We start from the raw sequence: 26,540 nt of genomic DNA, 5'->3' as shown, positions 1-26,540 counted from the left end.
TTATCTATTCTCATGTTTTTAATTACCTTCCACACTTTAAAATGCACAGGCCCCAAGTTTGTATTGTGATAAAGCATTACCATTATGCTTGCTTTCTTTTCATGAAAAAAAGTTCTTATCATTCTCCAAGGACTCAACTGTTAAGAAACAACCATCCGGCCTGGTATTGCAAGACAAATGTTACTGCACGTACTGTGGTTATGATTCTCATCTAATGCAAGATATCAAATTACAGCCTATTTAATTAAATAGAATTTCCTTGGAAGACCACTACCACACTTTTGAAGATGCCATCATATCTCATATCACAGCAGTGAAGTAGTCACTGAAAAATACTGAAATATCTCAGATGAGCAGAGCATTTAGGAATTACGTTCTTTCTAAAAATCCACTACTGACTAGAAAAACGGTGCAAGAATGAAAGGACTATTTAAACAAAAAGAATCGCCTTATTAAGCCTGTTAAAAAGTCAATTTCTCAGAATATAAATGCCCATTCCCTCTATATACCTCATTACCAAAAGCCTTGGAAAAAAGGTAGGCTAATGGACAAAAGAAGCAGCCTAGCCTCAAGCCAATTTCTGCTTTTGGAAACGCCTATGTAACCACTGATGAAACAGAAAGGAGGTGTATGTGCATATCCACAGGAAAGAATCTGGCCTAGTGTTTAAATCACACTTGTAAAAGATCATGTTATTTGAATAACTCACTGTTTGGACACATCAGGCATTATTGTCTGCTCTTTTTTCCTTGTATCCACTGTCGGCTCTACAGGGGTAAGTACTACAGCAGCACATGAGACTATCGACTGGTATGAGTCTTCCCGGCAAACTGCAAAGATAAAAAAAATCTCAATGTTAAAGAGTGAACTCTGTATTTTAAATGTTTTAAGAAAAAAAAAAATCAAGTCATACTGTGACAAACAAAAATGCAAATGATTAACCAGACTTCACTGTGGTCACCTGCAATGAAAACTTCATTGTTTTTCACATTTCCTAAAGTGCTTGCTTGGCACTTTGTTTTTTTGCCATAGACTGATAACCCCATCATCATTCACTAAGTTTTACCTAGCACAAGATCTGATGTCAGTCTGCTCTAGCTCATTGGTGTGTCTGAGTTCTAAAAGGACTCATATTTCCATAAATGACATCAGAATATGAGGCACTTCTTTTTCCTTTTTCATTACAAACTGAAAATGAGAGTGGAAATTATGGATGCTTTTCAGACAAACCTCCCATCTTCAAAAATTTCAAACTTTGTAAGAAAATAGAGTTGAGAAAATCTGATTAGTGATTTTTTTGTCTTCAACCGTTACATCTCGCTTTAATCCAAAAAGGCCAAATCCAAATGATCTAGGAGTGATATCTGATATATTGATTCATGCTTTCCATTAATACAAATTATGTATGTACTACTGTGCTGGATGATATGACTTAGACAATATTTATAGCTAGAAGAATGATCATGTATTTCAGCTGAGCATCTGGCTCAATTAGCACTAATAAATGAATACCCAAAAGTTCCTGACCTCCAGACAACTATATTTGTTAAAAGTTATACATATTCTAAATTCTAAATTGCAAGTGTCACTAGTAATTTAGCACTTAGCAGTCACCACTCTTACTGGTTTTGAAGGTATAGATTTCTTTTATAGCCAAGGTGTACCTTTATGAGCCAAATGAAAGCTGGAATTAAGAGTTGGTTGTATTGAACAAAGCACAGCAGCTTCTTATACATTTACGGTACTATTATATATCATATATAAACAAGAAGAAATGTGGGTACCTATCTTTTAAGCAGAAAGTCACACAGTATTTTATATGTATAACATACAGAACTATTTTATAGAGTGTACACATGCACATACACAGCCAATAACACAGCCGGTAAAACAAGGATGACCGCAACAAATTCTCAGCAATTCAAAACCAGAAAGAACCTATTTTACAAGTACATACATTTATGCAAGATTGTGACAGCTGGGGACATTGTGGCATTTATTTATCAGTGGAAAACTTGTTTCTGAAGACTTTCCTACCTTCCATCCTCCACAATCATATGCCTCCTTACTGCCGACAGACAACGTACCTTTTGCATAGCCTACGCTCCTCTTATAAGAGAAGCAAAACTGGAGTAAAACTTCATCCATATTGCCTTGACTGGGTCAAGAACAACTAACTGTGGTGTTTTACCCTGCGCACTCAAATTACATTCAGCATGAATTCAGCGCACATCAATAAGATACACTGCATGCCCGACGAATACCCTGGAGTGATAACTTGTGCTTTAAGGCAGCTAAAGAGTAGATTTTAAGGAACAGGTCAGTACAGGGTTGGATATTTCTACAAAGGTCAGAAAAGCGCAAAGGTCTTATTGTTTTCAGAGCAATTCAGAGCCATTCAGCAAGCAGCACAAATGGCTGGAGCACAGGCAGATTCTGGCACGAAGAAAATCTTTCATGGAGTACATGTAATTATGTTTAATGCATTTGATGTTCTCCAGCACTGCTTATGCTTGTATTTTTAAATATTAATGTGCACATTCCACTAAGTGACTAAGACACATAAGATGACCAAGTACTGAAACCTTACTTTCATTTTGCTTTGGAACCAGTGCTACTCAAAACTTCGTCGCTATCATAGACACCCATCTCCAAAACATGGTCATACCCAAAGAGAACTTGCTACATTGCCTAGAGGTATGCAAGTAGGATATACATTATAGCTTCATGCATAACAAATTAAGGAGGGAACTAATGCAAAATACATTGAACTAGAGAGATTACATGAGAAAAAAATAATTTTAGGTGATTTTTATTCTACTATGTTACGTGCAACCAGCAGACCAACTACTAGCAAGGTGCTATTTGGTAGGCACCAAGTACTGTACAAAATAGTATCTTCTCATTACAACCAGTGACTGAATATGTGCAAATAAGAACATTTATGTCTATTTGAACTCTTGATTTACTGTCAAAGAATTGTAAAAAGATAGGTTTGTCAAAGGGCGATACTGATATTCAGCATCTGAATTTTAACCTGAAACGCTGATAAAAAAGGGAGAGTAAAGGATGAAGCAAATACATAGTTTTCTTTAAAAGACCTGTGGTACCACTTGAATATCTAGTTATTACTTTAGAACTTGTAAAAAGTCTGGTGACTATGGAAGCATCACAAGGTAGGATTTTCCCTAGATCAGCCACTGTCCATCGGGGCAGTTACAAAGAAAGATAAAATAGGAAATCACAAGTAACAAAGAAGACACTGCTAGTCTCCTACCCTTTACAGAAATGTCACAAATTAATAAAATTGTGAAATTGTTTTTGTTTAATAATTAATGTTATATAGGAGTTGTATAATCCCCTAATTTATAGCTGAAGACAAACCCAGTGGTCATCCAGTGATCTGAGCTCACGGAATTTATTATCCTCCTATTCTAGACAGCGGTCTGGCTTTTGCAAACCACTACAATTCCTCCTTTTTATCTCAAGTCTCTGTGCACAGAGTCGTACGTCATTATGGAACAGTATAATTAACTGAAATGTCATGAAATAGCGACAGCACAGCAGCAAGTAATTTTCACCTACTAGAGTGTATTCTTTTATTATCTGTTCATAACTTGCATTAAAATAGTGATAATGTGCTTGAATGTGGACTCTCATCTTTAACATTGATGGGGATGGGCACTGTTTTACTTAAGGAGACTGTTTTCATTTCACACTTCAAACGTCTCTTAAGCATAGCTTCTTTTCTACACCTTCATTTTTTATCTACAAGTGGCTTACACTACCCCCAAAAAAGCCCATTAGTGATGTCCACATATCATACTCTTCATGAATCCAAATCTCTTAGATCCTCAAAATATTACAAATCTCAGAATATCAAACAATTACACTAAGGGATTACCCCTTTTAACCATAAATCCTCTCACGTGTCCAACTTGCACTTTAAGAGCTAGCAAGAACTTTACAAATTTAGCCTTACCACAGGAATTGGTAAAGAAAATAGAGAAAAGCAGAATTTTCAATCATCTGAGTTGGTGTTTGCAAAAGCCATCAACATAAACAGCTGCCCCAGCCTATGACATCATTCCTGATGTGAGTGTGCAAGTTAATGCCATGCTCACTGCCCTCTGGGCCCAGCCATTCAGCCAGTTTTCAATCCACCTCACTCTCTGTTCATCCAGCCCATACATCAACAGCTTGTCTATGAGGATCTTGTGGGAGACAATGTTGAAAGCCTCACTGAAGTCATGGTACACAATATCCACTGCTCTTATAAAGAAACCAATAAAGAAAATTTTCCCATCTATCCGCTACATTTTTACAATGGCACACAAACATTAAGTACATGATGTAGGTAGAGGTTCATTATCACACTTGCCGTGGCATGCCTCCAGAAGTGTGGAAAAAACTGTAGAAGGTATCAACATCAAGGGAAACAATCAGTTAATTTTATACTATCTGTAGCAATTTCTTTAAGTTTAAGAGACTAATATTTAGTATCTCAGAATGTGTTATACACTGAATACCTTCTGAAAAAACAAGTAATTTGCATGCAAGTGAGATGGTATTTTTCAGTGCTATTGCATCTACTTTACTCACAATTCAACCATTATGTGAACCAACTAATAATTGTAGTGAAATAACACAATTGGAGGAACATCTTTACTACGTATTATCATTAAGGAAACATATTTTTCTTAGTGAAATAAAAGACATTACGTATCAACTACAAGTCATATAAAGGACAACTCTACAGAAAGAGAAAACAAACAGTCTAACTTCATATAATGCTATTATAAAGGATCTGTACTGCTTTTGAAGTTGCATAATTTCTCCCCAAATTCCTCAATTTATACTTTAATGATGCATACGGTTTGTTTTCTTCCATTGCCAAGTGTTTTAAAAGCACCTCATATATTTATCACCAGGGGTGCTGGCTTGGATTTACCCTAGTTGGTTTAAGCAGTCCCAGAACATCATTCACTATCAAAACAGATCTCTACATCTGGAGAAGAAAAACGTTAGCTTCCCCCCCCCCTCCCCTTTACTGTTTCTTTCAAGAACAATGAGAATGACTAATTAAACAGTTTTCTTCTACTTTGAACAAACCAGTGAAAATTTTTTAATTCTCCAAATAGTAGGAAGCCTTCAACAGCTACTGAATAGAATGTATCTCTCTGGAGAATAAAAAGATTTTTAAGCTCTAGGTGTGTCATTTACAGCATCTATTTCAAACACTGTTAATTGTACACATTTTTTTCCCTTCTTTTTTCTTTTTTTTTTTTTAATAGGGGAGAGAGAAAATCTGGTTATCACCACTCACTATAAAAAAAAAAAGTCTCCCTTGACACAAGATGCAAATGATGGTTAGATGAAATTAGCAGCAAGTACTGCCGGCTTAAAGAAAACAGAAGAGAAGCGTTCATACACAGTGTGCAATGAAGCATAAGGGATTCATGACACAGGGAGACAAAAACAGTGAAGTATTTCCTTTAAAAAGGCTGGGCACTGACAACTCAAAGTATTTACACTTGTGCCTGTAAAGTTTAAAATAATCAGCTCCCATTGTTCAAGAGACAGATCAAGTCCAGAAACTGTTTTATACCAAAAAACCCTCTGCTTTGGTAAAAAACTAGGCAACCAGCCAGGAGCATGGAAGGTGCTAAATACTTTCCCCTGAAATATCCGTCAACTGTCACTGTAGGAGACAGGGGACTGAAGCATGGGGGAGCAATGTCTGGATCCCAAGTATCCAGCCGCACATTCCTTTTACTACTGAAGGCCAGAAGATACGTTCTAATTGCTCCAGCGCACCAATTCTCAGTGCGGGCATTTACATTTTGGCACACTGTTTCCTAAACACACTGCTTCCTCTGCCATGACGAGGCTCAGGAAATGAGCCACCCTCTGAGGTCCTCTGAACAAAGGACAAGGAAGAGCTGCAAGATATGCAACCCATAGGCAAGTTCTTCAAATAAGGAAAACACAGGACAAAGAATTGTTAACACGTGAGACAGAGATTTTGCTAAAAAAACCCAACACAAACGCCAACCAACCAAACAAAAATGAATAGAGGAGCTACTGTAAATTTCTTTAGTAGATTAGTCTAGTTTTGAGGACAAGTGAAGAGCTGAGGAAAGAAAAAGGAACATTTAAAACATGTAACTCAAGCTATTTTCCCAGGAAAGCTGCTGACACTAGAAATAGTTTATAAGAGAGGATCTTCAAATCTAGTCTATTAATTCTGCTATCTCCAGTAAGAAGTAAGAACTGTAGTTAATCACTGTGCTAATTCTTTCCTCACTGCACAGACACGTCCTCTAATATTCTTGGTCCACTCAGCGGGCTCAGAAAAGAACCACTGTTCAGACCTGCCTCTTCATCAACCCCAAACATCACCTGCATGAAACCAAGTGCATAATTTCAGTTCCATATGCTCTTTCTCAGCTCCAGAAACACAACAAAGTCTTTTAATACTTTTATTATTATTAAACCCTAAAGCCCAAGGAGACTTTCAGTCTCTTTAAAGCAACACAAAAGGTCAAGGTTCTTGAAAGGCATTTTTGCCCATCTACTTAAAAAAAAAGCCTAGTATTAAAAAATATTTTTAAAAAGCCTAATTTTCCTGCTGCTTGATTCTAGGCGTGATGATGATCTTTGGGTAAAAAAGGAAACTAAATGGATCTCTATTTTATTATTAGTTCAACAGTTATTCTAGGGCCTCTTGTCCCTTAGAAACAGCTACATTTCACAATATCGGCCAAATGAATACTTAAGAGAATGAGACTATACGCTCACAGTCCCCAAAGGGTTTGCTGTAATAATTCTGCAATAAAACCACAGGCCCAATTCTTAAACACAGCATAGTCACAATCACAAATTTTGTAATAGCAACAATTACAGGTCCATTACAGGCAAATGAGTTACTTTCTATCAGGTTCTTATGTTTCCTGGCTCTTTTGTAGTATTCATGAAGGCTGCACACACATATCTGCTTTGTGCTATCCACACTGGCACCCAATGGTGAAGGGTAGAGAACGTGGCATTAAGCAGGAGCCAGGGAATTCTTCTAACACAGCAGCGGTTCTGCGGTGATTATCTGCACTCTTGCTTTTGTATCCTAGGTTAGTTTGTTATCACAAGGCACCACGATAATATGGTAATAGCCACATGTGAAATTTGGGCCTACTGACTTGAACGCTATGTACAAGAAATTAAACTGTAAAAAGCAGCGAATGCTACTTCTTTTAACGTTAACACTTAATGGAATGCTGCTGTTAGTGTTGATACTGAATGGAAGGGTATGCCCTCATCACCTAAGGACCCTACAAGACCTGGTAAGTGATGGAAACACCGAGTGCTAAAATAATCACCTAGATAATGATGACACTGGTGGCCCACTTCTTGCACATTTTCTGCTGAGTACACTGTATTGACAGAATGACTGTAGTTTGGTGTCTCTTGAGAAGGACAGGGTAGCACCTCAACTCCTGTTCAGAGTCTTCTCAAGCAGCCTCCCGCAGCTTACATTGACTTGCAGACTTCCTTAAACAGAGGGGTTGTGTCTGTATTTACTAATCCCTCATGGATTTTGCGGATTTGTTCAGTTACTTCTGTTCTTGCGCAAACTGTCAGCATCCACAACGTCTAGAGTTTCACAGCTGAACTATAGGTTCACTATAGGTGAAGAAATATTCCTATTAGCCCACTTTAAACTTGCCACCAGTTAGTTTCATTTGACTCCCCCAATTTTCGTATTGGAAAAGACAATGCACAATTCCTCCTTCACTTTCCACTCAGGATTTTACAGACTTCTGTTGGATGCTTTGCCAGTCATATCTTTTACAGGCTGCAGAATCTGTGTTTGTTCCTGTATAAAACCCGTTCCATATCTCTGGCCACTCTGCCTACCTCTCCACCAACAACCACTCCTTGCTGCAGTCCTGCAATGATGGATCACTGTAGCAACACCAGGAGAAGCTGTAACTGCATTCACGGAAAATTAAGTTGGTTAGTTTCTCAGCTGTAACTACTGTACACCTAAAACATCCTAAGTATATCTATTTATGCTTGAGGCTGCTTCTAAAATACTTTCTTATTCACAGTGAACTACTTAAAGCAAATATTGTTCCAAGCAGCCTACACAGGAATTGAAAAAACAACCTTTAAAAGTAAAAGCATATTCTATATCCAGTAGGTAGGTATGGCTTCTCAATATCAAAAAGCATTGGTTTAGTGTTAACGTTAGGACTTCTGAAAAAACAACTAACTCTCATTAGCTTTTGGCAACACTATCAGTCAGGGTGATGTCACAGGCTTGTATTTTTAGGACCGTAGTCTGTGACTTGTTTTGTGACATGGACATGAATAAAAATCACGTGCATAAATGAGGGAAAGGTTGTGATGAAAGACTAAGGATCTGAACCCCAACAATCATGTCTAATTCTGCCAAATTGCAGGAAGTCTCATAATGGAACGGTATGAATATCCATTAGAATAAAAAGTGGAGGCTTAGTCATTCGGTCTAGGATGCACGGTAATAATCAACCATGTGGTCCAAATAAGCGCATCGGTTTATTCACAAAGAGGCTTTGAAGATAACTGGTTAAATTCGTTTACCACAGAAAACAGCCGCAGGTAGGTTCAAGCGGCAAAGAAGGCTCACCCAGACCCCCTCTGCGGGTACCGTATCTGCTGCTCTTGGCCTATACGCAAGCCTGAGCTCTCAGACCCCTTGGTCCCCCTGACTTACCAACGGAGCCACGAAGTGCGAGGCCGCCTGCAGGAGTTCACGCCAGGAAATAGGAAAGAAACACGCCACAGTCCCGGGTGACGGAAGAAAACAGAAGAGCCAAAACCTCCGCTTTTCCAGTAAGAATGCAAAAGGTATTACTGGAAGTGCCAATTTCAGATGGAAGCATAAAGCCACCCCCCGGTAATAGCCATAAGGTACCAGAAACTGGGAAACCCTTGTCTCTCCTCCTAAAGGACATGGAGGAAATCCCAACAGGGACTTCACCAGCCGCAAGAGCCGGCTGCCTCTCAGTTCCCTTTTCAGCCAAGAGAAGAATAATAGTTTTAGTTCTGTTTTTGATCACGTTTGGGTCTCTATTTAAGCTATGTGATGCCTTCAAGAAATGGAGGGAAACAGGAGCGATTGTGACACTGGCATCTTCAAAGGAGGAATATAAAAAGACCTGCAGGGCATTTCTGTAGGCACAATACAAGCCCCGGAAGGAATGACTACTCTAACAACAATATCCTCGACTGTCATTCACTGCAAGTAAAACTGTCAAAACTCAATAGCAAGCGTTTTCAGGAGCATAGTCTCTTGGCTTCAACTATTATTCTTGGCCTAGCTGAAATAAAGACTGACAGGCAAGCAAGATTAATTTATTGTTGTTTGTATTGAACGGCTGTAGTCACAAGAAATTAATTTAAACAATTAATACACAGATAAACCTCCAAAAGCATAGTTTCCCAAGAGAAATTATTAAATAAAATCACAATGTCAACTCTCCTTGCAGTTTCTAACAACAAAAGCTCACCAGGAAAATTATGTGAGGTATTTTTGTTTTGCAAGAGTACAAGGCTGTTTGGCTTTCTATTATAACCATATTGACACCTGCTAGCAGGAGCACGAGGTACAGCTGCCAGTAGAGCTGTATGTCTTCTCAGGCGCAGAATGACAGCCTTTGTCAACCTCAGTGACAAGCAACCCAGTGAGTAGTCCCTACAGCAGCACATTTGTCATAGCTATTCCTGACTCATTCCTTCTTTCACAGAAGTCACTCATATACTGCGTATTAGAAATTTACACCGGACATTGAAACGATTAGAGGATCCATAACAAAAATGACCTCCCTCTCTTTTCTCGGGGAACATATCTTCCATATTTATTATAAAATGCAAACAATATATTTCACACCTTTGGCCTCTCTAAGATGTGTGATTTCCTTTTGTTTTTTCCCCTGCCCCAACTCTGGAACCTTGCTTAGTTAATAACTCCAATATTTGCACATCTCCCTTGAGAAACTTCAAGATCACTATGTGCTTAACTGGTATTGAGGTTTTGTTTTGTTTTTCTTCGGGCTAAATTATCAAAATTGTATGAAATCAGTTTTCTGGTACTATTTAATAAATCTAACACCACCACATACCAAATAAAACCAATCTCTTCAGAAAATAAAAATAAACATGTATTGGGGAAAGTCAATTCCACCTTATTCTTCAGACTCTGTCTGGAGTGGTTACAGACCTTTCCTGGGCTAAGCTGCAGCCTGGCCCCCACACTCGTACAGGATCCCACACGACAGCAAATTCAACTAAAAGTCGCTCCAGCCACCTACCAATCTTGCGTACGAGCATGCATAAGCAAACAGCTGGCTACTACTCCAGCTGACTGCTCCAGTGTAACCGCAAAGCAGTGGAGAAATGAGGAAAGTGGGTAGAGCATCACCCACAGTCTTACCACTCCGTACTCCAGCAGCAAAGGGACAGGCAAGCAGCATTATGATCATCTATTGATTTACCTCTGAACCAAGAGGGGAAATGGAGAGGCTTTAAGGAACAGCAGTTTAAATCCTGGGATAAGACAGAATACACCCCACCTTCCTCTTGCGGGCATCTATGGCTAGGCACCCGCTAAACCTCTGTGTGAAGGAAGAGCACTTGTATGTTCACAGGATTGGAAAGTGAAGGTTCTTCACTGATACGTTGTGACAGCAAGCAAAAGATGGACTCCAGAAGACAACCAGAATAAGAATTTCCTAAGCTGCTCACGCAGCTTTTCATGCAATGCCAGGGAAATGGTGTTCACAAGTTAGCTAGGTGACAGGTAAGGTCAGTGGCAGTTGTGGAAAGAGAACAATACAGAGTTTCCTGTGGCATAAAGAAAACTGGGAAACAGAATATGACTGTCTGTCCATTTGTCATAACTGCACTTTTAAAATTCCGCCCATTTACATAGCTTGCAGGTTTTGCTATGCTTTGTGTTTGTTGCATATAATTTACTAGATTTCGAGGCCAAATGAAATTATTGTGGTCATCTGATCTGATATGTGGCACAGCTACATGCTGTGGTTCTTCCAAAAGTTCAATATTAGAGTCCTGATGCAAAACTTTGAAAAGTAGAGGTCACTGCTATGCCAGGTTTGTAAGTGATCTGCTGAGTTCTTCCAATTAATGGTCAAAATAACAGCATAATTTTTCCAATTGATTTTCAGAAGTACAGATTGCTAGCCAAACATCTATGCTGCAAATAAAGCATACGCCAAGTAAAATATATGCATCTGCCTGAAAAGCAATAAAACAATTGAACATTACACTGATGCCTTTTCACGCTTCCTCTAAAAGTCTCAAATATTCTAAAAAAATCACTAAGGCTTGAAATCTAACCAAGTTTTGAGGTTAATGGATTTTACTTTAAAGACAAATACATTTAAATAGGAATAAATTATGCTTGGCAAAAAGGGTCAGGGTCAAAATGACAGGCAGGTCAGGTAAGCTTAGGGGTCTTGAAGAGCCATTAAACTGGATGTTTCTAACAAACAGTGTTTGAATGGAGCCCAATGCAGGATTATATCCCTAGAAACAAAGAATGCAGACTATCACTACACCTCTGAAGTGGAGGTTTGGTTCACAGCAAACCAGCAACTCTATGTGCTGCCTCTGCAAAAATGTCCAACACAAGCCTTGGCTGTACAAATATGGAATTGGTGACTCTGAAGTCACTGAAGTCAGGCTCAACTCTGTTACCATCTCACCTTCTCAAAAAGATGACTGAAGGGTGCGTTCATTATGCTGTATGTGCTGTATGGGAGAAAATCCCAGACCTCCCTAAACAAGCACAAAAGTCAAACTGTAGCTTTAAGAGCAATTAAACTATTGGGGGGGAAAAAAAAACCCAAACGTAAAATTGGTGGCTTTCTGTCTTTAGACATGTTTAAAATTAAGACCAATACCTTTCTGAAAGATGTGTGTTAGTCAAGTATCTATTTTAAGGTTCATTACAAGCATAACTATGCAAAGCATAATCACTTTGCTATTTAGAAGACCAGACTTGATGAACTGAGGCCCCTATCTGACTGTGAAAGTCACAAAAGTTGGTTGCTCAAGGTCGCACTACAAGGGTGCAACACAGATGCTTCAGTTATCCTGACCTGCAAACCAGTGTTTTTAATTATATGAGCGGTCATGGCAAGCAAAATAACATTAGCCTGTATAGAGGTATTTTGGAGGCTGTTTTCCTTAAGAAAGTTATCTAAATCATTTTCCTCTTCCTGCAATTTTCAAATCCGATACTGGCATTTACACTGCAGCCCCACAGAGCTCAACAGAGTGAAAGAAGAATCATGTATCAGAAAATTAGATATAAAACTACATGGTTTTAATTTCTTCCAAAAATATTTTCTTCTGCATAGGTCATAACGGTGCATAACATGCAGATGTCTGTTAACTGACCATGTGCTTGGCACCCATATGTAAATTTGTCTGAAAAACTTCAGAGCAGGCTAGCACAGGACCATGAAGCCTCATGCAGATAGACTGGTACTGGAAGCAGAATAGCCAGAGCTCAGTGGCCTCCATCCAGGCCTGCATTAGATATGCTCTAAGCTTGTTAAACATCAGAAAACTTAACAATGAGGAGTAATTCAAATTCCTAACATGATTCAAATAAAGACCTAACTTGCAAAGAAATTCAGTTGCTTCTCTTCTTGTTTCATGTTATGCGTGAAGTTCTTCACAGAACAGAGCGATACAAACCTACAAACCAATGAAACACCTGAACCCAAACCATTACAAATTCGTCCAGGTCTGTTCAGATTCTACCAGTCATAACAACTGCAAAGCAAAGAATGAATAAATAAGTCGCTTTTCTTTTATTAGCAACCAACGATTTTGTTGCTAATAAAAGACAATAAGAAAATCTACATTTGCTTATTATCCCTCTACCTTGATTTAAGCACCTTTCCTCTGGTTTTGGCTCTGAAAAGGAAAGAGTGCCATTTAGTGGTCAGGTAGATTTACTACACCTTTTATGAATGCAATACAGTAATACACTGGTAATATTAGTAAAGGAATTGCAAATGCTGAGCGATGGCATGGTTATTAATACTGTTGTTTTTACTTCATGAAACACTGTAAATGTTTTTAGAGGGGAAGGATGATATGTTATTTAAAGCATGATTTGGAAACTGTATTGAATCTTTTTGTGCCTCGTCTCCCCCGATAGCAAAGAACTACGTGCTCTTTCTCCTGCACTCCACCAGGTGATAATCTAAGCTATGAATTTTATGAATACAGAAGAGGATACAGGAAAATTCTGTAGGTGCTGGCAGGAAGATAACTCAAAAACCTGCTTCAGAGAAAAAATCATTACCCTCTAAAACAGCAGAAGATGCACAGGTGTCCTGGTTTGGGCTGGGATAGAGTTAATTTTCTTCCTAGTAGCTGGTATAGTGCTGTGTTTTGGATTTAGTATGAGAATAATGTTGATAACACACTGTTGTTCTAGTTTTTCCTAAGTAGTGCTTACACTAGTCACTTTTCAGCTTCTCACACCCTGCCAGCGAGAAGCTGGGAGGGAGCACAGCCAGGACCGCTGACCCAAACTGGCCAAACGGTATTCCATACCATATGATGTCATGCTCAGTATATAAACTGGGGGAGTTGGCCAGGGGGGCAGCGACCACTGCTCAGGAACTGGCTGGGCATCAGTCGGCAGGTGGTGAGCAACTGAATTGTGCATCACTTATTTTGTATATTCTTTTATCATTATTATTATTATTATTCCCTTTCTTTTCTGTCCTATTAAATTGTCTTTATCTCAACCCATGAATTTTACTTTTTTTTTCCAATTCTCTCCCCCATCCCGCTGAGCGGGGGGGCGTGAGCGAGCAGCTGTGTGGTTAAGCCACAACAACAGGAAATAGGAGTAAACCACACATTGCTGGTTTTCACAGGATAACTCTCCAGCTGAAGATAAAAAGTAAATGGCCAAATTCACCTGGAGCTTTCTTTGGGTTCATCAGCCTCAGGATTTCTGAACCCAAGGTGAACTGGTTAAATAGAAGCAAAAGGATGAAAGCTCAATTCTGAAATTGCACCATTTGCCGAAGCAGATGAAGAGTGTTCATGAATATGGAAGACTGGTTGTGCATCTGTGAATCCAGCAAAATCTGGCCTAATGACTATTTAAATAGTGAGAATATATTCACAGCCCCACGTTCCATCTTCCCTTGGGAAATCTTCGATCTTTACTTCAGATGTCATGCCAGAGGTATCTGAGGAACCAGTCAAGTACAACAGATCCTTTTGAAAGTTAGCGGAGTGCAAATGGATCAGATTTCTAGAGGTACCTAAAAATTAAGATAGACCACTGCTTTCTAATCCACAGTGATTCTGGAGACATCTTTTACCTACGACTAAATACCAGGGAATCTGGCCATATATAAAATCAGCTATCAGTGTCCACTGCTTGTTTTCAAGGGACAATACTCCCCCGTACTACATATTTATGTAGCTTGCTCCTAAAGGATGGCACACACAAACACCACACACACACACAAAAATCCAGGCTCTAGAAAAATTGTAACCTACATAGCAAAGCTGGATAAATTAGCTTCCGAGTTTCTAAAACGTAGCGCACGTAACGGTACTGCTCCATTCTCATCCAAATGTCAACAGCCCTCACCTCCACAACCTCATTTAAAATCCTAGCACTCACTGGAAGGAGTCCCACTAACTTCAAGAATACTCTAGACACCAGGGCACAAAGGTTATCCTTGTCTCTTCAAAGGGAGGGTGACTAATGTGATCTTCGCTACGCAGAGCGTTGACTTGCATTTTGGAGTGCATGACCACCAATTCTGGAACCTCCTTCCGACCAGTTCTTTAAGCCGCTGTGTATAAGAAGGTAATTTACTTCACTCTCTAGTGAACAATTATGCTCTTAGCTGATTGGAATTTAAGAGCAGGCCTAAGATTAACACTTGACATTTGTTGAAAGCACTCCAATTTAAAAACAAGAATTATTTGGAAGTTACCCAATATTTTAAATATCATATGTATTAATCAAAATAAAACGTCACTTCTGATAAAATCTTAAATATGAATGTTATGTACTGCATTTAATCCACAGTTAAGATAATATTCAAAACATAAAGATCCAAAAATTGAAGGAAACATACTTAACACATCATCCTCCTTAAAAACACCTCTCATAATTGTCCTATATGGTTAATTTGTATCTATCAGTGGCATTTGAACCAGCTAGATGTTTTATACACTCAAAAGCATAAAAAAAGCTGGAAAACCAGCTATCTAAAGTAACATTATTGCATTTGACAGAGTAACTCCTGTTTCAGTCAAAATACAGTTTTATAGCTCTGCAATAAATATATATAAAACACCACCACTCAAATGTGAGATGCCATGCATAAAATGTGCTAAAGTTACTGCGCTTAGGCCATCAACACCCATTTAGATTTAAAAAGCAGGCAATGTATTTTCTACTCAACAAAGATTTCTCACTGTATCCTTTTAGTTTTCTTTCATATGTTCAGTTTCTCTTTATTAGCTTTGGTTTCAGTGGTACTGTCCTGTCTAACAATGTAAAGCATAAAATATTGTTATGAGATAGCTGCAGTCCCCTGGGATTAAACACTTGACTAAGGTTTCATTTGACTACCGTTCCCTGTCTGCCTCTGTACAACTGTACAAGCAATGTGGATAGCAATGATTATATACAGAACTCCTACCCACAGATGAAAAATGCTATGAAAGAGCAATACATTAAAATTTGATATTGATACTACTTCTGAATTCTGAGCATCTATTTTGATTTTTGAATCTACTAATGGGTTTGTTGCTGAAATGTGTTTTTAATATCAAGTAATACATTAAACATTTTGCAACCTGTCAATGCCAAGACAGCAGAGAGACTGTTCAATCTAACTAGCAAATGATTCCCAGAGCTGTACTGTCAGTATTAATGATGTCAGGCCACAAACGCGAAAGAAAGGAATGATTACTTACTTTACAGAACCATGATTCCTTCTGATAGAGTAGGAAGCAAAGATTGCACAGTAAGGTATGGTTCACTGCAGCTTCAGATAGGAAATACATAGCTCCCTGTGCCTCCCAAGGAAGGTCAAGAATGACAGAACGACCAGCACTCCTCCGCAGTCCCTTGAAATTCTAAAATGTAACAAGTAGCTAAAGACTGAAAACTAAGTTTGAGAGTCAGGATGATTGTGGGATCAAGGTTAACCATGAAGACCTCTAAGACATATATTTACTGTGGGGTACGTGAAACTCTCCTGCCTTAGATAACTATTTTAACTGTTTTATTTATCAAAAAAGCAGCCAACAAGTGGTGTCTTTTCCGGATGGTGGAAGTCAGGATTTCTGTCTGTATCAGAAATAACAGCCCTCAGCTTGGTGTCTGACCTAGCAGCTAAAACCTAAGGGGCAGGAAGTTTTAACCAGTTCTGGGGGTCACACTTACATTATTCTTTGCAATTTTCTGATGTTGGCATAGTCCTGAAGGAGCCAGAGGAGGTAGCTTGTCTTCTAGTTGCAAGAACACATTGAGAGCAAGAGAAATGTTGGTAAACCAGAAGGAAACTGTGAGATAACATACAGTTTCCACTTCCGTAGTCTTTGTGCAGAAACAGCTTATTGTTAAAACCATCCAGTTATGCCTCTAAATAATAAGGAAATGCATTGAAAAGGTGTATACAAAGTGTATGAAAAACAAAACTTTATGTAAAGTCCAGGGTACAGCTTATGCGCCCAATAGCTGTTCTCAGTTGGAGTTTCCCACACCTCAATTAAAGCCTATAACATGATGATGTGGAACCTGCTGTGGAGGTTAGCAGTGATTAGATCCTTTTGCTGATGTACAGAGGGCTATACAGTCAATTACCACACACATTAGCTCTGTTCTCTCTTTCTTGGTTATGGCGTATCTAACTTGTCATGAATACAAAGAGAATGAAGAAATATTTCTAAATAAACTAATCAAAACCAGTTTGAAGTTCAGCACACAGCAATGTATTAGGCAATCTCCAGGTTCTGCCTCGCTGACACACGGAAGACAAGGAAAGTAACAACCATTTGGGGTTTTATAGTTTCTCATAGACAATGAAACACCACAAGAAATGTTTGTGGGCCAACACACTACTACTAAAAACAATCTGGTCACAAGCATTTGGAGGGCACTTGCACAGTCATACAGGTAATCCCCAGTGACACATCCTTGAAAGATGGCAAAATGCAGCCATCTTGTATGAATTTTTGTGTAACATACACTGATACTTACACAATGTCTTCCAAACAAGTAAAAATAAAACTGCAGGAAATGATGACATGATTTAAAAGAGAGCTTGTGAAATGAGAGAGGGTTCCCTTGAGAGGCTCCACAGCAAATGTCTCAACTAACTAACCAAGATTCAAGAGACTACTGGATTAGTACTACCTTCCAGTCTCTAGTTTCTTGCTTTGAAATCTCAACAGGAATGGTGTTTTTCTTGCTAGAGCCACTGAAAGGAAAGGCAGAAAAACCTCTTGACACCCTGCCCAATTTTCTAGTGAACATAAGGCATGAAAATAAACGTTTTTGTTTTCCCAACTGCTTAATACTAAACAAGTATCACTTTTACTGTCAGAAACTGAATGTTTTTTCTTCTTAAAAAAGTAGTGCATTTATTCAGGTACTCACATAGAGATTCACAAGTGTTAGTTTAGACCCACACTAAAAAAAAACAGAAAAACATCTACATCCAGGTTTTCAACACTACCAGATATATTCCTGGTGCAAGGCTGTACTGCTCCGGACTTATCCCAGCAGAAATCCCAGAAAACAATGAGGATTGAAGGGGACTGTAGTGATGCTCAGCTTGATGTGCAGTGCCGGGGCTCTGGGAGGGAAGAAGGCTCCAAGCGGTTACTGCCTGCTCCTGACAGCAGGTAAGGCAGAGGTGGGCATGGTCCTGCCAGCAGGTAAGGACAGGTAGCCCCAGCCCCACGAGCCAGCTGCCAGGGCCATGGTGACAAGGGCTACAGAAAATTTCTCTGCCCAGTTGAGCAAAGGCAAATAAGGGGTCAACTCTTAATTTAAGTCAGCGGTGCTTCCTGAGGCACCTTTGGAGGAAATGCAAGTGCTGAACTGCTTTATTATATCCATCTTTGAGTGAAGGCTCAGTCTAGCTCTTCCTCGTTTTTATAGGCTTACCTGAGATTGTGAGCAGTCTGAAAATACGACTTCAGTATATCACTGAAACTGGAAGGCAAAGAAAAAATACAAATTCTTCTGTATTTTAAAAATCTCAGCACTTACAAACTAAATTATTTTTTGAGTATTTGAAGTTGGCCATACTTTGTTGTGATCCCTGCCAGCAAAGCCCTGCCCTCTGACTGAGGTCTCCGTGTTGACAGTGTATGGATGACAACAATATACCAAATTTTAAGCTTATCAACACTACCTTTTCATTGTTAATGATGAACGTGAAACGTGAAAAATTTACAGAGCTGCTGCAAAAGTATATGAAAGATGTTTAAGCATTTAATAATATTTAATTTAATAATACTTAGTAATAGCTATGCCATAGCTTAAACGTCTGTAAGTTTTTATAAGTTCTACCTAAAAAATTGAATAGGAAAGCTTTTTTAAAGTAAGAATTTCCTGAAATTGTACAGTCTACATTAATGCATGCTTACTGTCATTTGAAGGCTAATACTGGGCACTCCTGTTAACAGCATACCACAGATGCTACCACACACCTAAGAATAACAAACGCACTGAACAGAAAATTTAGAGCCCAGTTAACCCCTCCTTAATGTTAAAGGGATAAAAAGAAACAGGTACATGAGAAACCTTGCTAAGCTTGTTTGGGAAAAGGCTTGTCTAATGTGTACCGTGTACATTGCTTAGAATACTTAACAACAAAAAGAAAATAATTTATTCCATACTCAGGTGGCTCGCTCCCTCCCTCCCACGTGCCATCAGCTTTACAGGTGAGTGAACTGGCAAGCTGCAGAATACCTGTCCTGATGGGAAGCTTCGGCCACTTGTTTATTAGCCTGTATTTCTGTATATGCAAGCAAGAGACATTCAGTTCCTGCGGCTTCTCTCTCTACTTCTGTCTCACTACTCCCTATCTACTAAATAGAAGACCTTTCCCCTCCCAGTTACGGAGCATCTCTGCTCTTGCTTTTTAGGAAAATGTGACTGCCTGTTTAAAACAAATTTTCCAATTTTTCACTGAACAAACCACAAAGAAAAGGGCTGAAATCAATTTGACAGAATATCTTAGAAATACTTCTATAGAGAAAATGAAAGTACTTCCTACATTACAAGCTGTATTTGCAGGTAAACTATTACTATGCGTTAAACAGGTATTTCACAGTTTTGACGATGGAGCCGCATTCCTTTGAGAGGTATTTTCACAGTTTAGTTACCACTATTACAATGTGAGAACGCTAAAGTCCAATATAATAGAAACTACCCTTGCATATAATTTGCAGAAAGCCTTTGTCATGCACATAAATTAGTAATGCTATTAGGATAGGAATATTCAACAACAGTAGTCAACTTTAAAAATTTTACATAGTAAAATTTACATTAACACAGCACTAACTTTGCATTTTTAAGAACCTAGTAATCAGTGATGAAGGAGTAAACAATCCACTTAGGTGGCTTACACTGTGTATTACGGCACACATTCAAGTGGGCAGTTATTTCAGAAAGCTCCAGTTCCCGGTCAAATCAAGTGCAAAGTCCTACTAATATTAGCGAGGAAAAAAGCATGCAGAACGTGCATGCGCTGCATTTAGAATCATAGAATCATAGAATCATTAAGGTTGGAAAGGACCTCTAAGATCATCGAGTCCAACCGTCAGCCCAACACACCATGCCCACTAAACCACGTCCCTAAGCGCCTCATCTACACGTCTTTTAAATACCTCCAGGGATGGTCACTCAACCACTTCCCCGGGCAGCCTGGTCCAAGGCCTGACCACTCTTTCAGTAAAGAAATTTTTCCTAATGTCCAACCTAAATCTCCCCTGGCACAACTTGAGGCCATTTCCTCTCGTCCTATCGCTAGTTACTTGGCAGAAGAGACCAACACCCACCTCACTACAACCTCCTTCCAGGTAGTTGTACAGCGCGATGAGGTCTCCCCTCAGCCTCCTCTTCTCCAGACTAAACAACCCCAGTTCCCTCAGCCGCTCCTCATAAGGCTTGTGCTCCAGGCCCTTCACCAGCTTCGTTGCCCTTCTCTGGACACGCTCCAGCACCTCCATGTCCTTCTTGTAGCGAGGGGCCCACAGTATTCGAGGTGCGGCCTCACAGGGGCACGATCACCTCCCTGCTCCTGCTGGCCACACTATTTCTGATACAGGCCAGGATGCTGTTGGCCTTCTTGGCCACCTGAGCACACTGCCGGCTCATGTTCAGCCGGCTGTCAACCAGCACCCCCAGGTCCTTTTCCTCTGGGCAGCTTTCCAGCCACTCTTCCCCAAGCCTGTAGCGTTGTCTGGGGTTGTTGTGGCCAAAGTGCAGGACCCGGCACTTGGCCTTGTTGAACCTCATACAGTTGGCCTCGGCCCATCGATCCAGCTTGTCCAGGTCCCTCTGCAGAGCCTTCCTACCCTCGAGCAGATCAACACTCCCACCCAGCTTGGTGTCGTCTGCAAACTTACTGAGGGAGCACTCGATCCCCTCGTCCAGATCGTTGATAAAGATATTGAACAGGACCGGCCCCAGTACTGAGCCCTGGGGAACACCGCTCGTGACCGGCCGCCAACTGGATTTAACTCCGTTGACCACAACTCTCTGGGCTCGGCCGTCCAGCCAGTTTTTTACCCAGCGATCAGTGCACCTGTCTAGGCCGTGAGCCGCCAGCTTCTCTAGGAGAATGCTGTGGGAGACAGTGTCAGAGGCTTTACTGAAGTCCAGGTAGACCATATCCACAGCCTTTCCCTCATCCACAAGGCGGGTCACCTGCTCATAGAAGGAGATCAGGTTGGTCAAGCAGGACCTGCCTTCCATGAACCCGTGCTGGCTGGGCCTGATCCCCTGGTTGTCCCGGACATGGCTCGTGTGCGCCCTCAAAACGAACCGCTCCATGATCTTCCCCGGCACCGAGGTCAGGCTGACCGGCCTGTAGTTCCCTGGATCCTCCTTCCAGCCCTTCTTGTAGATGGGCGACACATTGGCGAGTCTCCAGTCGTCCAGGACCTGCCCAGTAAACCAGAACTGCTGGTAAATGATGGAGAGTGGCTTGGCAAGCTCCTCCGCCAGTTCCCTCAGTCCCCTTGGGTACGCCGAATAAAAACAGGCAAACAAATGCTCATTTCTGTGGAGTGCTGTGGACTACTTTTCTATGTGAACATGAAGAAAAGTTTGTAAAAGCATCGAAAAAAATGCTTAGCCGTTTATTTTCCTTGTGCCTTTGACATTCATCCAATATTCAGTTGATTCAGAAACTCGCTCTCAGGGCTCGTATCAAATTAACAAAGTTACTGCTAATGTCAAAAAGCATTTTGACTCACTAAGAAAAAAAACATGATCACACCTTAAATTTTAATTCTTTTTCTAATCTTTTAAAAGTCTAAATTTCTTACGGGCTACAGATCTGTACCATTGCCTCCCTGATACAGAGTGCACATACCATGGAGACCTTACACTGTAAAAAAGTCCCACAGGGCCTAGCAAAGGCATAAGCAGGGCCATGACCCTGATATATAATGGGAACGGTAGCAGAGGTACACTTTGTAGAAGAATTTGCTGTTTAAGAATCTGATTAACCTTTATTAATTAGGTACTGGATAGAGAGAGATTATCATTCAACTTCTCAGTAACTTGCGGGTTGATTTTACAGTGATATGACTAAATCTGTAGTTGCACTAAATGCAATACTCTTTTTGGATTCTGTTTTCATTGGCGTGGCTTTTTAGGGATACTGATAAACATTCACTTAAAAACCAGAGCCTCTGTACACATAATTACCTTGTGACCAGTTTGCTAATTACTGCTGAAATTAACAGTATCATATAAGATTTTAAGATAATTAAGTAACATACAGGTAAAGATTAAACTTATCAATACATAAGTGAACAAACACAATCAGAATTATTCTGCCTCCAACACACTCTGTGGTCTAGGGTCACAGCTCAGGACCACAAACTGTCCCATCAACACGCTTTGGACTTTGCTGGCTTCAGGCACATATGAACAATTTTGATGAAGGGGCTGGGGGGGGAGGTGGGGATGAGGGTGCAGAGGATAGGATACAATTTCTCCACATTTTGTGATATATCAGATTATCAAACCACACAAGTTTTCCCTAATGCTTAAGAATACAATCAGGGTACAGAAATTTATATGAGGGATGAATTTGGCCTTTTATGCCGTTATCATCTTTGTGGTTTTGAGTAAAAAAATTTTTGAGCGTATGCCATATTATAAAGGAAATATATTAAAGTGCTGCAAGATCTTTTCTACAAAAAGATGAGTTACTCTTCTCTATTGCTAAGGTCTCCCAGGTAAAGTCAGGAGAATGGATGAGAATAGACATAGTTCTAATCCAGAACAGAAACTCCCAGGTTACCATGTTATTCTGGCCTTTTTATTATAGTATCTATATATAGGAAATCCCTGTACTTACAAATCAATTTTTATGAAACAAATTATCACTTCTTTACTGAATTATATATATCTAACTCCTTATTATCCCAAATGTAGGTAGACTACAGTCATAGGTATAGTAAGAAATAAAATAATTAAAAATTCCCAACTTCTACCAAAGCATACTTCTACAGTATTTTTTTCCTGTGGCCTTAATTCACATATTTCAAGTGCTTTATAGCCACTGAATTGCTGCTTTCTTTTATATCTTCATGTTTCCAATCAATGCTTATAGTTGAAACTCTGTATTTGCAGGATCATAAAAGCATATTCCTTTATAAAGTAAAAAGCTGTTTTCAAAGCCTATTTTAAGCTCTAAGGATTTTTAAAAGTAGTTAAGCATACAAGAATCACAGTTAAACTGAAAGTGCATTTTGAGTGAACCTTGAAATAACCTTTTTCAGACAAAACTGGAGTGCAGATGAAAAGGCTAGACATAACAGAAAATGGTCATCATTCCTAAATCCATCACTGATACAGCAAAACTGCAGTAAGCAGATCAGTGCCTTATGCACGTTTTCTGAATTCCAGCCTTCCATTTTGTCCATCATGGGAAAAGATAAAGCTAAAGCCCAAGTTTTTAACAGAGACATACACATTGCTTTGCTTAGGCTGTAGGGCTTAACTGAACCAAGCTTTAGTAGATCCAAAAGTTTTAACAACCACAAAAGACAACACCTAGCTCCTTTTGGACTCTAGACTTTGGTCTGATTTCAACAGTCCATCAGCCTCCTGGGAGCTTGTATCTCACTGAAAGTCAAAGGAAGAAGCCGAAGTAACCAAGTGCTTTTATAAAATAAGAGTTGTGCTCTGAGGTCAGTTAGGTCTTGCAAGGCGAAGCGCAACCATACCTTTAAAAACCAGGACACAGACCCTTAGCTGAGGAAAACTGGGATAAGTCAAATTGAGCGCTAATATCTTACATATATGTATAGTTCAACATGGCTGTTTAATCAGTCCTCTTGGTAGCTTGGGAACACAAGCAGTGTAAAGCATCCGTGTACTAGAAACAGAAATAGCCTATCCAGCTAGCTAAAGCAGGTACATACAATAATGTAGTCCCTGTGAAAGACTGACATCTCTTCACAGACATATAAAATTGGAGGGGGGGCTCACTCTTGCTTCCAGTTATCCTCTTAGCACTACGAGTTTTTTGGAGTAAACGTTAATTTGAATTTTAAGTAATACCCTCTGAAGCCACCATTTATTACCCAGCTCTGTAAAGGACAGCTAACACCTTAAAATGCTACCGCATTAATTATGTATATAAATCACTACACAAAGGACACACAGTTGATTTTAATCATTAATTAATTGTTTGCTGTTTTCGTTACAAAGACTCAAGGCTTAATTAAGTACCACAGGAATGGTCTTCCATGTTTTCTGACAGACACTGTCATAGATGAAAGTGTTCAGAGACTTTCTTCCTCCTCCCATTTAGGCTTACGTCCTCTGCAGTCATCCTACCAATTCAAGGCACTATAACAAAGCATATTAAGAAACACCACATCGAGATACGCGTGACAGATCTAGCTACCACACAACCCCAGAGCTCTTCCCTTAAAGCCCCTGAGACTCTATTGAGTACTCACTCAAACAACTGAACGCTATCGTAACACTATTTATGCTGCACATAGTAGAGCTATATCCCTTATTTTCCAGCTTCTCTGAAATTTTCAGAGATTATCAGAGGGTCTTATATGGTTGAGGCTGCTGTTACAGTTAAAATTCATTGACTTTGGAGACCTACACAGTGCCAGAATCTCAACCCGCATAGTGCTGTTCAGGTAGTTTATTAAAAGATGTTGCAACCTCTTTTGCTAAAGAGTGAAGGATAAAACTGTGCAGATAGCTATATATAAAAAACATCTCGAACAACAGAAGTGATAATTAATTCAGAATAAAACAGTGAGGCATTGTTAAACCAAGGTAAGAGTGTGTCCACGTATGACAGCAGTTATGCTCCACTGGTTTCTAAACAAATACACTTAAGCTGGTACAATCTGTCATACAAGCAGTATGATAAAGCTTCAGATAAAACTTTTGCCTTCTCACTGAAAACTTCACATAAGCAGTTAATAGATACAACTCTCTTGCTCTGGATCATCTGGAAGTAATCTTACTTCACTGTTTTGCTAGGATTTAGCTTTTCCACACTCCAGTTGTCAATGCAAATCCTTCAGCTGCCTCTAAATTCTCTCTTACAACAAAGATTATAAAAATAGATACATGTAAAACAGAGGGAATTCTTTCTTATTTCACAATATTATTATTTATTTTATTATTTCATAGCAGTAGTATTCATCCAGAGCATGATGTAGATCATGTATCCAGAGCGAAGAGCAGATGCTAAGGATTATGGCAAACAAATCAAAATGATGATTTCTACCACAAAGAGGCTACTAAGCCAAAAGCACATTAACTAACAGAGTCTTGAACGATCAATGAGTGTGTGATCCTAATGTACATGGGCATAGATGAGGCATTTACACTACTGAGCTACTCATCTTCACCTTTAGCCCTGGAAGAGTGCTGATGCTTCTTACCTCTAACACACTCTTCCGGGATCTCCACCTTCGTGGCATACCCACAGTCTAAGCTTTTCTCCAATCCTCAGATGGTCAATTGAGTTCTGTTGTTATTTATTTTCCATGTAAACATGGAACATTTTGGGAAATACACTTCATTTAATGACAGCAAAGCTGACAAGAACAAGTTAACTTTTAAGAGCAACATGAGCACCAAAACCAAACTATTGAAATTGGTATTATTCAAGTTTATATTTAGGCACTTAGTAAGCATTCATGGATGGTCAAACATAGAAAAGCAAAGACTAAGTGACCATCTGAAAGTTAAAGTGCAAATTTAACTGACCAAAGCCAAACCATTCGCCTTCTTTAAGAGTTATATTTAAACACCAAAAAATATAAGAATATTTGTATTATTTTGGGGACTGGTGTATGTATTTAGTGAAAGCATCATCTCAGCATGGCCGAGTATGGGAGAGTCTCACGAGGCCCTGCATTTATTCTCAAAATTATTCTAGAGCAAATATGCTCCATTTATTACTGTAACCTTTTTCTTTTCCCTCGTGGCAAGATCAGAATGCTTAACAGCCTCTGGGTTTCTTTTCAGGCTAATGAATCACCACTAATAAAAATCAGAAGCAGCTCCCAGTTCTGTTCATTGAAAAACCTGTTGATTAAGACCAAGAAGAGAAAAATAATCAACTACCTCCTTTTTACACTCTTTCCTCCAGTAATGAAGTAAAAGATCAAACAAAATTTTAGAAGTCTGGACATTTAGTTTTGTAAGAAAGTGAGCAGATTAGAGTCAGAATATGCAACAGAAGCTAACTTACTGAATAAGATGGTATTTACCTAGACGTTTTCCTTACTACAACGAAGAAGCCATATTGCTTCACCGAAGTAATGAATGAAAACAAATACAATGTGGTAATTGCTTGTATTTATAGCTCTGTATGTACTAAGAGACTGAACCAAATCTCGGTGGCAATAAGGTTTAAAGTGTCAGTTGATTAGTAATATGGCAGTTTCAAGATCATCTCTTTTACTTCTTTTACATCACATAAAGAACAGTTTAAATAATAATGTTGCCTGCATCAGAAAAAAAAAGTATTCCTCATTTGTTACCCACAGCAGGAGGCAAAAAAAAAAGGGGGGGAAAAAAAAGATATTTGCATCTTAGATCAGTATCTATTAAGTTTAAAATAAGTGTCTGTTACAGAAAATCATAAAAAATATGATTTTGACTAAGAATCAGGGTCACAGAGGTAAGAAACACAACAGTGGAACTCTAGGCACATCTGTTCACTCATCTC

General features: G+C 39.3%; 1 protein-coding gene across 4 annotated transcripts in view; it reads right to left on the bottom strand.

Annotated features, from left to right (window-relative positions):
- Positions 1–26,540, bottom strand: part of CCSER1 (coiled-coil serine rich protein 1) — a 669,891-nt gene that overhangs the window by 557,384 nt on the left and 85,967 nt on the right. For all 4 annotated transcript variants that reach the window (XM_075149575.1, XM_075149572.1, XM_075149576.1 and 1 more), the window contains exon 4: positions 710–830. In XM_075149575.1, the coding sequence (XP_075005676.1) occupies positions 710–830 (121 nt within the window). The remainder of the gene's footprint in view (positions 1–709; positions 831–26,540) is intronic.

The sequence above is a fragment of the Calonectris borealis genome, chromosome 4, assembly GCF_964195595.1.
Source record: "Calonectris borealis chromosome 4, bCalBor7.hap1.2, whole genome shotgun sequence".
Lineage (NCBI taxonomy): Eukaryota > Metazoa > Chordata > Aves > Procellariiformes > Procellariidae > Calonectris > Calonectris borealis.
This window is presented reverse-complemented; position numbering and strand designations above follow the sequence as displayed.